Source organism: Leptodactylus fuscus, chromosome 2 (genome assembly GCF_031893055.1).
Source record: "Leptodactylus fuscus isolate aLepFus1 chromosome 2, aLepFus1.hap2, whole genome shotgun sequence".
In the NCBI taxonomy this organism is placed as follows: Eukaryota; Metazoa; Chordata; class Amphibia; order Anura; family Leptodactylidae; genus Leptodactylus; species Leptodactylus fuscus.
The window spans coordinates 167,739,920-167,757,938 of NC_134266.1; the positions used below are offsets into that span (position 1 = coordinate 167,739,920).

At 38.7% G+C, this 18,019-nt stretch overlaps 1 protein-coding gene across 12 annotated transcripts in view; it reads left to right on the forward strand.

Annotated features, from left to right (window-relative positions):
• Nucleotides 1–18,019, forward strand: part of DMD (dystrophin) — a 1,873,751-nt gene that overhangs the window by 1,241,779 nt on the left and 613,953 nt on the right. For all 12 annotated transcript variants that reach the window (XM_075265063.1, XM_075265067.1, XM_075265060.1 and 9 more), the window contains one exon: nt 16,402–16,628. In XM_075265063.1, coding sequence (XP_075121164.1) covers nt 16,402–16,628 — 227 coding nt within the window. The remainder of the gene's footprint in view (nt 1–16,401; nt 16,629–18,019) is intronic.

Genomic DNA, 18,019 nt, shown 5'->3' on the forward strand with positions numbered 1-18,019 from the left:
CATTGAGTCAATGACTGACTACAAGAATCACTAGATGCTAGATGCTAACTTTGGAAACAAAGTTTGTGGGGTTGGCCAAAGCATCCGCGCAGGATCAGAAGGGGATTGAAGAGCTGCGTATTGTTGTGGGGGGTTTTATTGTTATTGTTATGTTATATGAAATAGATATTTCATATAGTAAAACACATCATAGAGTAAAAATGTAAAAGTACAAACAGCAAAAAGTAAAATGCTATATTTAAGGGCTCGTTCAAACAGGCACAGAGGGGGCGGAATATGGTGCGGAATCCACATCATAATCCGCCCCCTCACAATGGTGGTCTATGGTGACCACTAGTGTTCGTTTTTCCGCTAGCGGCTTTTGCTGCTAGTGGAAAAAAGAATTCCGGATTCCACCTCAGGAAGTCAATACAAGTGAATGGAAAGCGGAAACCGCATTGTGTTTTTTGACAAAAACTGCGCCCAAAAAACGTGACGCGTTTTTTAAGGTCCATTCACGGTCCGGGAGGGAAAAACCGCTTGGTGTTTTCTGAGGCGGTTTTTACAAAAAAAAAACACTCCAAAAAATGCTTGAGTCCAAAAACCGCTTCCTAATTCCTGAAGTGTTTTTTTTTTCCAGACCAAAATACACCACACGGTATTCACGTGTGAACTAACCCTTAGTTTGTTTTTTCATGTAATATTTTTATCAAGTTAAAGAAGGAAATTAATAGAGAAAGAAATTGCACAATGTATTTTTATACATTTTCTGTTCAGTATTCTTTTACATTCAGATTCTGTATAATCCATCATCATCCATGTGTTTGGAGGGTTCTTTTCATTATGATTTGTATTGCAAAGCAACCTGTGTAAATGAATAGAGCTGATCCACATAACCAAGTACACCATTGTCTCAGTATTGCAGTAAAGGGTGTGATGTACATGGATCACACACTGATGGCCTAGCCCTTCAATAGCCAAACACTGAAAGTCTTTGAAAAAAAAAACTAAAAGGAAATCTTTTTTTTCCACTTTAATGATGCTTTCCTTGTGTGTTAATATGGACAAACCTCACATTTAATCCAGAGTGATATTCACGTACTGTATATGGGAATAAAACAAAATAAATACTTGAAAGTCATATATATGAAATATATTGGCAACATGGAGTATATAGATAGCAGTAGATACCAATAAAACGTATGCAAGAGTTTATTCCTGCGATGCAAAATAATTAATCAGCAATCGAACCATATCAACCACATGTAAAAATTGCTAAAAATAGACTTGACATCTGTTTATTAATCCCAGGGCTAGTTATTTCCACCATTCTCTTGTATACATATGGCAATGTTAAATGATACATATGTTTAGCAGGTTGCATGGTGTTAATTCCCCAAATGCAATTCTCCTATAACACAAGCTTGTCTTGTCTTTTAACTCCTTACTTTGATGCCCTCATTGCCAAAGTTGTGCAGGAAGTTAATCGTTGACTGCATAGATGTCCACTTTTTTATAATATCATTTGTAATCTATTACAAATAATGTCACAAAACTTTAAAGGTCAAACATCCACTTTATACTTTTCCTGCTCTTGTTGCTGTTCTGTTTTGAAGAGTAGATTGCCATATACAGCAGATTAGAAATTCAGTATTGCAATATGATAATATTCCAGGTGCTAGAAAATGAAATTCCAAATGTAATATAAAAATGTGTCCAAATAGTTTAGGTGCATTATTCAAGAAACAGATGACTGTAGAGAATTTGCGTTTCGGAAAATCTCCATAAACATTTGCATATAGTCATCAACTTCTGTATGCAATACAGTATTTAACATGGTAAAAAAACATATATAGTATATAAAAACTGTAATGGCAATGAGCGGTTGTAATGTAGATTAAATACAAAATGAGAAATTAATTTATTAAATATTTTCGGTGTTTCGTTGATGCGCTCATGTTATGAATGTTTTTACTTGAGCATAAAATTTGAACACAACTAAATATCATTGCATAAAACTGATAGGCAGAATGGTGCTGGAAACTGTGTGACATTGATTGCTGAATCGCTTGTGACAGTATCACTTTTGAGGTCATACACAAATATATTTGAAAATAACTTCTCAAAAAGTAACCCTAGAGTATAAACCAGACATACTGTATTATAGCTATTATCAATAAGCAACATAACCTAGTATGGAACTTATATTGGTAGATCTAAAATGGAACTTTAATTGGTTTACTCATTATATCTGAAAACTAATGAGATTGACAGTTAAACAGTCCAAAATCTTATTTGTCTTTCAAAGTTGAAATATGTGCAGGGTCTTGCTGGGCAACCTCTTCTATGACTGTATAAGCCTTCATAGATGGTGCTTTATCAGTTTTTCTTTTACTAATAATCTCATGGCTGCAGCACATTTTACATTTGTCTCTCAGGTTTATACAATGAGAAGCAGTCTATCTCACTCCCCTACCCATAGTAACTAGTTTAGTTTTTTAGATGTTTCTGCAAGCAGTAACTGTACAGTACAGTTTTTAGACATCTGCCTTGTATAGCTGTGCATTTGTATGTTCATCACATGACCATAGACTGTATATCACATTACCATAAATTGTATATCACATGACAATGGTTTGATTTTTATCCACTGAAATAAACAGAATGAATGACAGCAAGTATGTGATGAATTGTATAACTTTTCATTATGCAAACAATAACATTGTCAATATTTGTCTGAAACTAGGGAAACCCTTTAAATAATTGTATTTAACAATATATGTTATGTGATACCTATGTTTTATATCAGAAAGTAAAAAGGGGTGCTTTAAGATGCCTCAGTTTCTAAGAAGTTATTTTGAAGGAGCGGGTTGCCTCCAGTGATCAATGAGTCAAAACTGTGTATGAATGTAACAGAATGTAACAAAACTGTGGGAATGTTTGTTCTATGGCTATTGGAGACCTATGGCAGGGTGTAAGAGTAACATAGTAGTTTTACAATAGGCTGCAGTGCTATATTATTGAATTCTATGGTGAAAGTAAACTAAGGATTGCATGTAGAGATGAGCGAACAGTGTTCTATCGAACACATGTTCGATCGGATATCAGGGTGTTCGCCATGTTCGAATCGAATCGAACACCACGTGGTAAAGTGCGCCAAAATTCGATTCCCCTCCCACCTTCCCTGGCGCCTTTTTTGCACCAATAACAGCGCAGGGGAGGTGGGACAGGAACTACGACACTGGGGGCATTGAAAAAAATTGGAAAAAGTCATTGGCTGCCGAAATCAGGTGACCTCCATTTTAGACGAATAGTGGATTTCAAATCCGGGTCATATGAGAATGTGAACTTTGTGACTATGAGACAGGGATAGCTGTACAGGCAGGGATAGCTAGGGATAACCTTTATTTAGGGGGGAATGTTATTAAAAATAACTTTTTGGGGCTCTATCGGGTGTGTAATTGTGATTTTTGTGAGATAAACTTTTTCCCATAGGGATGCATTGGCCAGCGCTGATTGGCCGAATTCCGTACTCTGGCCAATCAGTGCTGGCCAATGCATTCTATTAGCTTGATGAAGCAGAGTGTGCACAAGGGTTCAAGCGCACCCTCGGCTCTGATGTAGCAGAGCCGAGGCTGCACAAGGGTTCAAGCGCACCCTCGGCTCTGATGTAGGAGAGCCGAGGGTGCACTTGAACCCTTGTGCACCCTCAGCTCTGCTACATCAGAGCCGAGGGTGCGCTTGAACCCTTGTGCACACTCTGCTTCATCAAGCTAATAGAATGCATTGGCCAGCGCTGATTGGCCAATGTATTCTATTAGCCTGATGAAGTAGAGCTGAATGTGTGTGCTAAGCACACACATTCAGCTCTACTTCATCGGGCTAATAGAATGCATTGGCCAGCGCTGATTGGCCGAATTCCGTACTCTGGCCAATCAGCACTGGCTAATGCATTGTATTGGCTTGATGAAGCAGTGCTGAATGTGTGTGCTTAGCACACACATTCAGCTCTACTTCATCGGGCTAATAGAATGCATTGGCCAATCAGCGCTGGCCAATGCATTCTATTAGCGTGAACTGAGTTTGCACAGGGGTTCTAGTGCACCCTCGGCTCTGCTACATCAGATTGCTACATCTGATGTAGCAGTGCCGAGTGTGCATCAGATGTGTAGTTGAGCAAAACTGACTCAGCACTGCTAAGTCTGCATTCGCATAGGAATGCATTGGCCAGCCTTCGGCCAATCAGCGCTGGCTCTGCCGGAGGAGGCGGAGTCTAAGGTCGGACCTGAATGGAGACTGGTGTGGAGCGATCTTAGACTCCGCCTCCTCCAGCAGAGCCAGCGCTGATTGGCCGAATTCCGTACTCTGGCCAATCAGCACTGGCTAATGCATTGTATTGGCTTGATGAAGCAGTGCTGAATGTGTGTGCTTAGCACACACATTCAGCTCTACTTCATCGGGCTAATAGAATGCATTGGCCAGCGCTGATTGGCCGAATTCCGTACTCTGGCCAATCAGCACTGGCTAATGCATTGTATTGGCTTGATGAAGCAGTGCTGAATGTGTGTGCTTAGCACACACATTCAGCTCTACTTCATCGGGCTAATAGAATGCATTGGCCAATCAGCGCTGGCCAATGCATTCTATTAGCGTGAACTGAGTTTGCACAGGGGTTCTAGTGCACCCTCGGCTCTGCTACATCAGATTGCTACATCTGATGTAGCAGTGCCGAGTGTGCATCAGATGTGTAGTTGAGCAAAACTGACTCAGCACTGCTAAGTCTGCATTCGCATAGGAATGCATTGGCCAGCCTTCGGCCAATCAGCGCTGGCTCTGCCGGAGGAGGCGGAGTCTAAGGTCGGACCTGAATGGAGACTGGTGTGGAGCGATCTTAGACTCCGCCTCCTCCAGCAGAGCCAGCGCTGATTGGCCGAATTCCGTACTCTGGCCAATCAGCACTGGCTAATGCATTGTATTGGCTTGATGAAGCAGTGCTGAATGTGTGTGCTTAGCACACACATTCAGCTCTACTTCATCGGGCTAATAGAATGCATTGGCCAATCAGCGCTGGCCAATGCATTCTATTAGCGTGAACTGAGTTTGCACAGGGGTTCTAGTGCACCCTCGGCTCTGCTACATCAGATTGCTACATCTGATGTAGCAGTGCCGAGTGTGCATCAGATGTGTAGTTGAGCAAAACTGACTCAGCACTGCTAAGTCTGCATTCGCATAGGAATGCATTGGCCAGCCTTCGGCCAATCAGCGCTGGCTCTGCCGGAGGAGGCGGAGTCTAAGGTCGGACCTGAATGGAGACTGGTGTGGAGCTATCTTAGACTCCGCCTCCTCCAGCAGAGCCAGCGCTGATTGGTCGAGTTCCGTACTCTGGCCAATCAGCACTGGCCAATGCATTTCTATGGGGAAAAGTTAGCTTGCGAAAATCGCAAACTGACAGGGATTTCCATGAAATAAAGTGACTTTTATGCCCCCAGACATGCTTCCGCTGCTGTCCCAGTGTCATTCCAGGGTGTTGGTATCATTTCCTGGGGTGTCATAGTGGACTTGGTGACCCTCCAGACACGAATTTGGGTTTCCCCCTTAACGAGTTTATGTTCCCCATAGACTATAATGGGGTTCGAAACCCATTCGAACACTCGAACAGTGAGCGGCTGTTCGAATCGAATTTCGAACCTCGAACATTTTAGTGTTCGCTCATCTCTAATTGCATGTTGAAACCATCTTCTAAAGGGGGCTAAACGTAAATTTAAAAACAAATTAAATAAGTTTATAAAGTTTTAAAATTATTTAAAATACACATTTAAAAATTAAATTCTCCATCCTTTCTCTGAAAATGCCTAAACTATGCCTATGAAGCAGGGCCATCACTTCTATTTTGTGAATTGATTTATAACACTGTAATGTCTCATTTTGAGTGACAATGGACCCTATGATTTGTAAAGTGCAGCAGAATATGTTGATGCTATATAAATACGTTTATTATTATTATTTATTATTATTATTATTATTATTATATAAAAGTATTTATCCCATACAGTATACACTGTATCAGAAAAAAAATTCAACAGTTTATGCTTTGCCTCCTAAAAAATTGAATAGAAATGCAAATATGGCAATGCAAAGAATTTTTTTCAACTTTTTTTTAAAAAAATTTTTTGGTAACTAATAACTATACTATATATACTATTTACTATACTAACATTCAGAATTAAGGTAATGTCTCATATTTACTGCATAGTGAATGCCAGAAAAAAAAAACATAAGACAAAAGTATACCTGTGTTTTTTTTCCCAGTCCCACCCTATTTATATGCTTTCTACAGATACCAAGTACATTGTATAGAACAGCGTTTCCCAAACTGCGCTCCGTGGAGCCCCAAGTGCTCCGCGAACCATCTACAGGTGCACCGTGATATGGTGATAATACGCGGTTAAACATAAAAAATAGATAAGGGAGATGTTCCCCAAAAACAAACAATTAAAATTTTACTTTTATTAGGATCTTTAAAAAACTTGTGTCCCTCAAAAGCATCAGCCACACTGACAATTCCTACAAATTGTTTTACCTAAAGTGTACGCATAGTAAACGTTTTATAAACATACAATGCAAAATTCTCTTTCAACAAAATACCTTTCTTCAGCTATAAACATAAAAAATAATTTAGGCAAATATGAGCCCTGTTCAGCTCTAATGGGTCCTCCTTATAGTGGCGGCATTATTGCATGTATGTATGTAGTGGAACATAGGAACGGCGCTCTGTGTTAATGAAATGGTGCCCTGTAGCCTCCTGCTGTGGGATTCTTAGGGAAACAGTAGGGACACTTTAAAAAGGGTCATTCTGGTTGCTGATTTTCTTTAAAATACACTTTTCTTAGTACAAATTCCATTACGTGATATAACAAGTATTGCTATAGATTGAGTTGGAAAAAAAAATCACTTCTCAGTTTTGGATATTTGAAGGTCACAGCTCAGCTTTATGGTGTTTATTTTTAATGTAGCTGACATCGGGAAGTATCTAAACAACAAACTTATCTAATAAAGCTTTCAGATTCAATGTACTTTCTGCATAAAACTTGAGCAATCTGTGGAGGTCATTCACAGCATGTTGTAAGACACCAGCAGGGAGAAGTAATGAAAAGAGCAAGGATAATATTAAGTTTAAAAAAAATGCATGAAAACCCCCTAAGATATGTTGAAAACCTCTGAACAATAGCAGCTCTCTTCCTATATTTATTCATTAATGCTAACATCTATAAGTCTGTAAATCTAGCTTTTTGCTGTTGTGACAGCAGTAAGCTGAAAACAAATGAACTGATGTTAAATTCTATAACAAACGTCTTTCCATCAGAACTCCATGTGTCATCTTCTTCACTAAGATGTCAAAATGCATGGTGGATACCACATCCTATACCACAGAACAAATAAACAGACAGGTACATGAATCGATGGAGCAGCATTGGTGCAAATTATAGTAATGAAGATAAATTATACAGAAAATTATTGCTTCTGGAATCCAATGGGCATATGTCCAGTTATTACAATAGTTTCATGAGTTTTTTATACCTAATAAACTACTTAGGCCTTAAAAATGGTTATTTAATAAGATAAAATTCTTTTACTATGTATATATAATGCTACACCATGTACAGAACATTACTCTTTGCTCCTATTAGAACATTATCATTGGTATCTGAACTGGCTCAAAAATGTCAATATGCTTTCCTATACATTTGTACTATTTCCTAGGCTGTGTGTGTAATATTTCACAGATTTGGTGTATTTATACTTGATGGAATAGGTAGCAAATCCAAACTTCATGTATATATACTAGGATACGAGCCACTCATTGACTTACTAGAGGCAGTTAGCAAATGAGTAACTGAAACATTGGGTTAAATTAATATTTCATTGCCTGAACCCTGTTTAGAGATGTAAAATGGCAGCTGATCCGAGGCCATTATTGGGCTGACAATCTTACTGAATTCAATTGGAGTTTCATTGCAGTGGTGTCGAGTTTTATATTATTACTTCTGAAATGTATTATGCTCATAAAAAGAGACAGGAAATGAGATGCATGCTTATAATCAGTGGCTTGCCATCCTATTAATATAAACTGAAAATGTATACATCATTGTAAACCTCCAAAGGGCAGCTTTTTAATTGACTTCTCAGTTTACCTTGAGACTATTATCTAATCTGAAGTGAAGTGTAGCATCAGTGTAATTAATCTTGCAAATTCAACAGCAGTTGAGCCAGACCTCGGTACAAGATAATAGCAATCATAAGCAACTTGAGGGTACTGGAGACTCGCCATGAATTTCTAAATGAAAGATCTTCTACGCTGACCTAAATCAACTGTGTTTCCATAACTTTGTTCAGTTTTATGCTCTTCAAAAAGTTTATACAATTACATGTTAGGCTCCGATGAGAATTATAACTATGGATGTAATACCAAACTCAACCACAAGCTGGATGACACTACCACAGGGTGGTCTCTTCATCCTTTCAATACCAATATACCTCAAGCACTGTATGTTACCACCATGTTCTGATAAAATATGTTTAACAATAATTCCTGGGTTGGAAACCCAAGTGCTCCAAAAATCTAGTTTTTCGTTTTCGAGTAGTACATACAAGGTCAGCTACACTGATGATCGAAAAGGTAACAATGTTTTGAACCCATGACTTTCAGGCTCCATATCTCACCATCCACTACAACTTCCAACGTGAGAGTACTATTGTTTTATAGACAATCATCTTGGCTATTTCATATATAAATTTGACTTGCAACTATTTAGCATATGATTAGTTCTGCAGATTTTTGTCATATAACTGCATTGTTACGGTTTTACTCCTGATTGTGGAAAAATCTTTTTCTTCTTATGTACTATAAGTTGCAATCTCACATTCCCTAATAGCTCAGTGTATTATTAGGTTGATTCCCAAGCGAAAGATCATTAGTTCAAATTGAGAATGAGCCATGAAGAAGATTTCCCAAGAAAAAGAGAAACATCATCATCCAGCTCCTTGATAAGTGGCCTCTCAGCCAAGAAAATTGCCAAACTGCATCATGTGAGTGCCATAACAGTTGGATGGATACAAAATGAAGTCAGTCCCTGCATTCATAAGCCAAGATGTGACTCTCCAGTTAAAATATCAGAGTCAACAAGTTAGGTCACTTAAGGTGTTTCGTAATAGTGAGATCACAGGTGCCCATGCAAGCACTGTACAATACATGTTATACAAGTCTGGAATGGTGGCCGAAAATTAAGGTGAATGAGTCTCATCTTCAATATTGTCATTAGAAGCGTTGGCTCCAGTTTGCAAACAAGTATGAAAAGTGGACAGGAAAAGATTGGAAATTGGTGATTTGGAGCGATGAAACAAAAGTCAATAGATTGGGCTCTGATGGGAACAAATGGTTATGAAAGAAACAAGGGAAAATGGGGTTAATGGATTGAGAAATTGAAGCTACTGTCAAGTTTGGTGGAGGAATCCTGTTACGGGGTTGTATCACAGCAAAAGGCGTTTAATATTTGACCAGGATCTATAGTGATATCAATGCTAAGCTATATGTGAGTATCCTACACTCGAGTACTATGGGTATGAAAAGGATGACAGTGTTCCAGCAGGACAATAACAATGAAGTAGAGGTGCTGGGTTGCCCAGTCCCCAGACCTCAACCCAATCAAACACTTGTGGATAGAGTTGAAGATAAAGCTGTATTAATATCCAGGTGAGTCGACCAGTATGCACCATCATTGGGAATGTGTAAAAGAGACCTGGGATCAGATTTCAGTCCAGACATGGTTGAATCTGATCAAGAACATGCTCAGAAGGATTCAGGCAGTGTTGAAAGCCAAAGTTGGATATAACATTTTGCTTTTTTAGTAACAATACAATTACATAACATGAATCTGCAGAACTAATCATATGGTAAATAGTTGGAAGTCAAATTTATGTATGAGATAGCCAAGATGATTGTCTATAAAATTATGGTAGTCTCATTGGCATCTGTAGTAGATGAGATATGTAGTTTGATAGCCAAAAGTTCAAAACATTGTTACCCTTTTGCTCATTGGTGTATATCATACTCTGCAGATAACCATATAACTTGCACATTGAGTATTGCAATTTATACACTTCGTGTTATGGAAAGTCTGGTTTCAGGAAGAATTTGAAAACGTAGTCAATTGTTTCATATATCTGCAAGTTCTGCATGGAACATATGTACAAAACATTATTGTGCAACCATATCTTTCACATATGGTGGGGTCTGTAAAGACTGGGAGATAACATAAGGTCCACATTTGGGGGGGAAGGGGGTTCTATAAATGTGATCACACTCCTTTTTTGTGTGACAAATAGAGTTTGTAATGCCACATTTACCCTGTGGTAGCACTGCAGTAAGTTCCTGTTAGATTTCTGCAAAGATTACATGGAAACAAGCAATCCTTCCCAAAAAGAACAAGATTGTTCATTAAATAACTGCAAAACCATTCATTTCACTTTCAATTAGAATAACATATTTCACTTTGTGCTATGTTTACATTTTATATGGACAGTTTTATATAGTGTGCATGATAAGGTCATTTTATTGTTACAGATTTATTAGCAGTTTTCACTATGTAGAAGCTTCTCACACGTTACAAGCAATAAACTCCGATAGGTGTCTTAAACTGCCAACATCTATTAATAATAGTAATTGGTATTTAATGGTGATTGGCAAGGCAACTGTTAGATGCATTTTTTAGATTTCATTACAGAGCTAACCTGATGTCACTAGAGACAGGATATAAAGTTCTCATCCACCTAGCAGCACCATTTTACTGTATATTTGTAACTTCAATCATGAGATACAGGAACTTTCCTTCAATTTTCAGTAAACATGTATACATTTGTTTTTGGAGATGGAGTTTAGCTTTGTAATGTTTTTCCTCATTGCGTGAATGAGATGTATTAATAATGAGGCATACACGGTCCATCTGGTGGAAAGAATTCTAATGATATACCGTATGAACTAACAGGGATGTGCTAGATATGTTAATAAATCCGTTTACAAGGTAACAAGCAGCACATAATGCGTAAGATTCTGACTTTCTTATATTCTGTGCATGAGAGGTACCTGATTTTGTGTTTTGTTCTTTGTGAAGAGGTAGCAATGTATTCATTCATAATGCTATGAATACTGGATGTTACTGTTTCAAGAAATGTGTATAACAGTCTTGTCTGTTGTTATTATGCCATATGTTTTTTATTGGACTCATTGCCTTTCTTCTATCCCCACTGACAACTTTCAGCTTTCTTCCAGCCACACTGAACACTGCGGAAATACAGGGAATCCCCCTTGCTTCAGTGATTCTTGTGGTACATTCACATTAGTGCGACTTTGCTCACTTCATGTCCATATATATAGATATACTAGCTGGTACCCACGACTTCGTCTGCAGTGATTGTAGAAGTGGGTAAATACAGGCGCGGGTAAGGTTTTTGTACTGTGTATAAGGTATGGGATATGAAATGTAACTGTGTATCTTGTTTTTGCTGTAATTCTGAGAGCACATGAGACTTTTGTGTTGAAGGTAACTTGTATTTCAGCTGCTATACGGTGTTCTGTGAAACTGTACATAGTGTCTTTGGGACAGAGGTATTTCAGGTTAATATACTTCGATATACGACGTTGTATGATTTGTTATTTTCCACCAGTACATGTAAGTTTTGGGCACAGGATACTCTTGAGCAAGCAACATAAAGTCTGGCCCAGTGCATGACAGTTTAGTAACTCCATGTGCCTCTTATTAATAGCAATTAACCCCATCATGTCCCTCACATTAACCCCTGTGTAAGAGTTACTGATAGAGATGAGCGAGTACTGTTCGGATCAGCCAATCCGAACAGCAAGCTTGCATAGAAATGAATGGACGTAGCCAGCACGCGGGGGGTTAAGCGTGCCGGCTATGTCCAAGCAGAAGTACCTGGTGCATCCATTCATTTCTATGGAGCGTGCTGTTCGGATCGGCTGATCTGAACAGTACTCGCTCATATCTAGTTACTGATATGTGAGACACTTGGAGGTAATAATTAAGTATCTTCCTTACTGAGGTCTTTTATTAGTCCCTCCATATGTCTCACATATTAGTAATCTTTATATGGGGCACACAGGGGTTAATATGAGGGACATGATGGGGTTTATTCCTATTAATGTGAGGCACATGGAGTTACTAACACTAAACTAATAACCCCAAATGCCTGACATTAATGAGAATAGGAACTAAATGAAGGGAGCTGTGTGTTTCTTACTTTCAGTTTGCTAGCAGCTTCCTGTCCTCCTCGGGGATGGTTTGCAGGGTGCAGATGGCAGGAGCTATCACAATAGCAGGCACAGACCTGAGCGATTATGCTCCACCCCCTGGGTTTCCTGCACCCCTCTCAAAGGGGAGTGTCCTTATGCCTCAGCTCTAGCCGAGCACGGACTTCATTCAACTCTTGCAGGTCCTGTGCTGATGGTGTGCCAGTGAAATATGGCAGGAGTGCCACTCTTGGCATGTGTGCCAGGAGTTGCTGACCTCTGCTGTAGAGGGTAATATGAATTTTGTGGCTTGCTATGGTCCAAAGTGTGTGAGATTGCAGAGATAGTGATGGGAGTTTGGGTTTTGTGGGGGTCCTGGGGAAAATGTATGTGCGCTATTGTGACGAAAAGTAGCCTATTGCGCAATCGAGTGTAGTGACTATGTTTGTGGAAAATTTCAGCCAAATCGGTGGAGTGGTTTTTTCGTGATTGACCGCCGAACATCCAAAGTCACAAATTATTATTGTTTATTTATATAGCACCATTAATTCCATGGTGCTTTACATTTGGGGGTTACATACAATATACAGAATATACAGGTAGATATAATACTTAACAATGACTGACTGGCACAGTGGGATAGAGGGCCCTGCCTGCAAGGGCTTATAAACTATGAGGGGAGAGGGATAGAGACCGAAGGTTTGGGTAGAGACTGTTCAGATGGCAGTGTGGGGACAGTAGTGTTATTGGGGGTTGTAGGCCTTCCTGAATAGGTGAGTATTCAGGGCCTTCTTGAAGCTTGTGATTGAGTGAGTCAGTCTTATGCATTCCAGAGTATGGGGATGCACGTCTTGGAGATGGTTCTGTGAGGAGCAGATGAGTGCAGAACGGAGTGGTAGGTCTTGGGAGGATCGGAAGTTATGTGTGGCCAGGTAGCAGGAGATGAGGTCAGAGATATATGGAGGGGACAGGTTGTGGATGGCTTTGTATGTCAGTGTTAACATTTGGACTCTATTCACCAAGAAATCTACACCAGACACACATTTTGGTGTTAACTGTAGAAAATATAAAGGGCTAAGACACCACAGCCCCTTTTGACCATGAATACCCACCCTGCTCCACCCACTTCCATAAAAAGTGGTGAGTGTGGTGCAAATTCAAAAAAATTGTGCATCTTTTTAGATCTGTTAGTGCTAGTAAATTCCGCTCATTGTTCCTTTTTTACTATCAAGTTGTCTTTCTCTTCAAGTTACAAGGTGAAAATGTTCATATCATAGACAACCTTGAAACATTACCCTGGGGTTAATTACCACTTCAGATTTGCATTTTCTTCTTACAATAGTTGACCCTTTCATAAAGTAAACCTTCAACACTAATTTTGTATGTGCACTCTTTCCTCTTCTATTGAACTGTCTTACTAAGGTTATGACCATTTCAGTAGTATTTTGCTGAGACAAGTATATCAATTAGAACACTCAATAAATGCATTTAACAATATTCTGTGCTGGATAAAACTCTTCTTATTAAAATCAGAGCAGTCAATCTTTGGATCTCATCTGTTGGGTTTAGTTCACAGCTAATTTTTTGATTAAAAAAGACTTGAAATGAGTCAGTATAGCTAGCACCATGCTAAAGAAGATTAAGAAAAATGAAAATGTAAGCTTTGTTAGGGATTTATCAGGCTCGCTTCTATGAAATCTGCCATCGTATAGAAGGAAACTTCATAAACAGTAATTCTCATATGTATATTTGTAATTGAAATCACTCCGAATCCAAAATGTCTGTTATTACCGGCAAGAAGAAAACCTAAATACACTGTAACGTCTTTGTTAACCTATAAGCAGCCAATGGCAGTGTTATGCCATTTTATAGCTTCTCCATAGATAGGATAATCTGAACACATTCTAACAGTGTTGTGGCAAATTCATATTCTATCATATTACAATTTTCCTATAAAGAAGACCTCTCATCTCTGTATTATAAATACTGTAACAAATGCAATAGTAACAAGTTATCAATTTGGGAATAGAAAAAGGCAGATTAGTCAGAAGTATCCTCCAAAATTATTTCATGATTCCACTAGACGAGGCATGCTGCATAGCTGTTAGAATTGACTCAAGTTGCATAAGGTTATATATATGATAAACAGCACAGATGTGTTATGCTCTATTTTTCCTCTTGGCTGTACATGTCCAGATATCTTTGTGACAAGATGGGCAGCTGTTTTAATATAATATCACAAAATGATTCTATGACTCTACTCTATTCCTCAGAACCTAACTCCACCATCTAGAGGTTATCCTGCACTCCATGCACTTAATATCAGAGTATTCACAAATACCAGCTGGTGACGGGCTCATACAGCTTTATTTATAAGACCTTATTTATTAAAGATGGCTGGACCATTGTCCCAAACAAGCCTTCTTACTACTTGTATTTCCCTATTTCCTCATAGATTGTAAGCTCTTGTTAGCAGAGCCCTCACTCCTATTGTTCGATGCGCTAATTCACATTGTAATGTCAAATACTTTATGTTCATGTACTCTTTGATTTGTAAAGTGCTGCAGAATATGTTAGCATTATTAGTAATAGTAGTAGTAGTAAATAAGCTCATAATGACTAGAGATGAGCGAACAGTAAAATGTTCGAGATTCGATATTCGTTTCGAGTTGCCCCTCAATATTCGACTACTTGAATCGAATATCGAACCCTATTATAGTCTATGGGGGGAAATGCTTGTTTCAGGGGTAGGCAACGTTCGATCAAATTATACTTACCAAGTCCACGAGTGAGGGTCGGGCTGGATCCTCCGAGAAGTCTTCTCCGTGCAGCGTCCCCGCGGCATCTTCCGGCTCTGAATTCACTCTGCCAGGCATCGGGCCTGGGCAGAGCTGACTGTGCATGTCCACACTACAAGCAGGCATGTGCAGTCGGCTCTGCCCAGGCCCGATGCCTGGCACAGTGAATTCAGAGCTGGAAGACGCCGCGGGGAAGCTGCACGGAGAAGACTTCTAAAGGTAGGAGAAGAACCAGCATTGATTGGCCGACTGTATAGCATTCGGCCAATCAATGCTGGTTCTGCATAGAACTTTTCCATTCCAATAGCGAGTGGTACTCGATTGAGTAAGAGTATTTCGAATACCGTAGTATTTGATCGAATACTACTCGCTCATCTCTAATAATGACCCAAATTCAACCTATATTTCTCAAAACATTTTGTTTCCAGATAATCCTATATTATATAATCCTACCATATATTATAAAGCAGCAGCCTGCTTTAAAAGTGTGGGCTTTCCCAATCTAATAACACCAGTAACACCAGCCTGCAGGCTCCCAAATACCCCACCCCTCACTAGAAAAACACACATTTGTTCCACACCGTGGCATGCCATCAGTGATATAATAATTTCGCTCACTTGGGGTAGGGGATCTGAAGCCAGCTGGAGATGGTCGGGACCCTGTAGCAACATGATAGGGGTAAAGCTACTATCTCTGCTACACATCTCAGGCAGCAAATATATACACTCATCTCTGCTGCCTGTGGACAGTACTGTTAATGAGAAGGATCTCCGGCATTATAGGATGTAAGTATATACCTCTGCACCCCTTTACAATACAAGCCTGCTCACAAGAGGTGAGTAAAAATATGAAACACTTATACTCACCTCTCCTGGCTTTCCTAGGACCACAGAGTAAGATAATGTCACCAAAGTAAACCAAAGGGCCTAACCTCACAAATATTCATCATGGCATTCATCTGTAGAGGCTTCAGACTGCCAAAACATAATGGCAAATAATGACCTGGGGAAAGTGGGCTCTTGGGAGTGTAATCTACTGTTTGGGGCCACTGTGAATCATTATACTGTGTAGGACCATAGTGTACCCACTGTGGGGAGCATATTATACTATAGTAGGCCACTGTGAAAAAATATACTGTGCGGGGCCTTTGGGAGCATATTATATGGTGTGGGGCCATTTACATCACTTCCCATCTGTTTTATATTAGGCGTTTTTAAGTATTTGACATTGTATGGATGCATAAAAAACAGGAATTTATATTCTATACAGTATAATCTAGACTGATTCCAAAACTAACCTGGTGATATCATTTTATACAGGTCCTGCTCACACAACTTCAGTGGTAACTCAGACCCTTGTAACAACAGGAACAAGTACATCAGATATGCCATCTTCACTTCTCCTTGAGATTCCTGCACTAGCTGAATTCAGCAAGATGTGTGCTGAGCTAAAAGACTGGCTTACTCTACTAGACCGTGTGATAAAGGCTCAGATTGTAACAGTGGGAGATGTGGAAGAAATTAATGAAATGATTATTAAACAAAAGGTAAGAGACAAATTAGTGAATTTTTATATTTTCAATATATTGTAGCTACTTCAATGCCTTCCCGCTGTGCGCTGTAGTTAATATCTGTGGCTGCGGTGTTACTTACTGTATTCGGCTGTTTTGCACAACCAAGGCCCTGGATTAGCCACCGGAGTTGAAAGATACTTTGACTCTGGCTGATTAACCCTTGTATTCTGTACTCAATAGCAATCACAGCATCCATGGGTCAGGTGGCAAGATCCCCATACCACCCCTCGTATTCCCTGCCAAGCATCATAGGGAGTCAATGCACTGCAATGCAACGTATTACAGTACATTGCACAGGTGAACAGAAATCCCAGGTTTAAGTTCCTTCGTGGGAAAGGTCAAAAGTTAAAAATACATAATAATAATAATAATAATAATAATAATAATAATAATAATAATAATAATAATAAATAAATAATTAAATAATATATATTTTTAAACCTATACCATAAGCACAAAAAAAAAAACAATACATGTTGGGGATCCCCATGTGCGTATAAATCTGCACTATCCTAAAATAACATCATTTATACCATATGATGAACATTATAAAAGAAATATCCTGTAATGTGCAAATTAACATGTTTTGGTCACTTCCCTAAAAATAACAAAAAAAGTGATCAAAAAGTCAAACATACCAAACATTGGTACCAATAAAAAGAACAACTTGTCCCGCAAATAAAAATCCATTACATATCTCTGTCAACGAAACAGTAAAAAATGTTATAGGGCATCAGAATATGGTAATCCCAGGAAAATTGATTATTTTTAAAAAGTGACATTATATTTCATAAAACATAATGAAACCAATATAAATATGGTATCGCTGTAATTATAATGACCCATCGGACGAAGTTGCCATGTAATTCTTAAAGTAGAGTAAACACTGTGAAAACAAAATGCAAAAAATTCTGATAAAATTGTGGGTTTTTTCACATGGACCTTGTCCCAAAATGTTAATAAAGGCTAATCCAAACATTATATGTATACCAAAATGGTGCAAAATGAAATTACGACTTGTCATGGAAAGAATAAGCCTTCACATAACTGTGACGATAGAAAAGTAGAAAAAGATATAGATTTTGGAAGGCAGGGAAGAAAAATCTGAAAAAAAGCTGAGCATTAAAGTACAAACAACTCTGTGTCCTTAAAGGGTTATTGGGAACTTTTAGAAAGAGATTTATTGTAGATGAAAATGAAAACATATAAAAAGTATACTCAAGATGCACAGTAGATAAAGAGATGGGATATACATAAATTGGCGTGTTCGCACAAAAACTTGTAAGTTCAAATCTTAAATACAGAATTTGTAACTTCTTATATTACAGTTTATGACCTTTCACAAGTTCCAGATGCTCAAAATT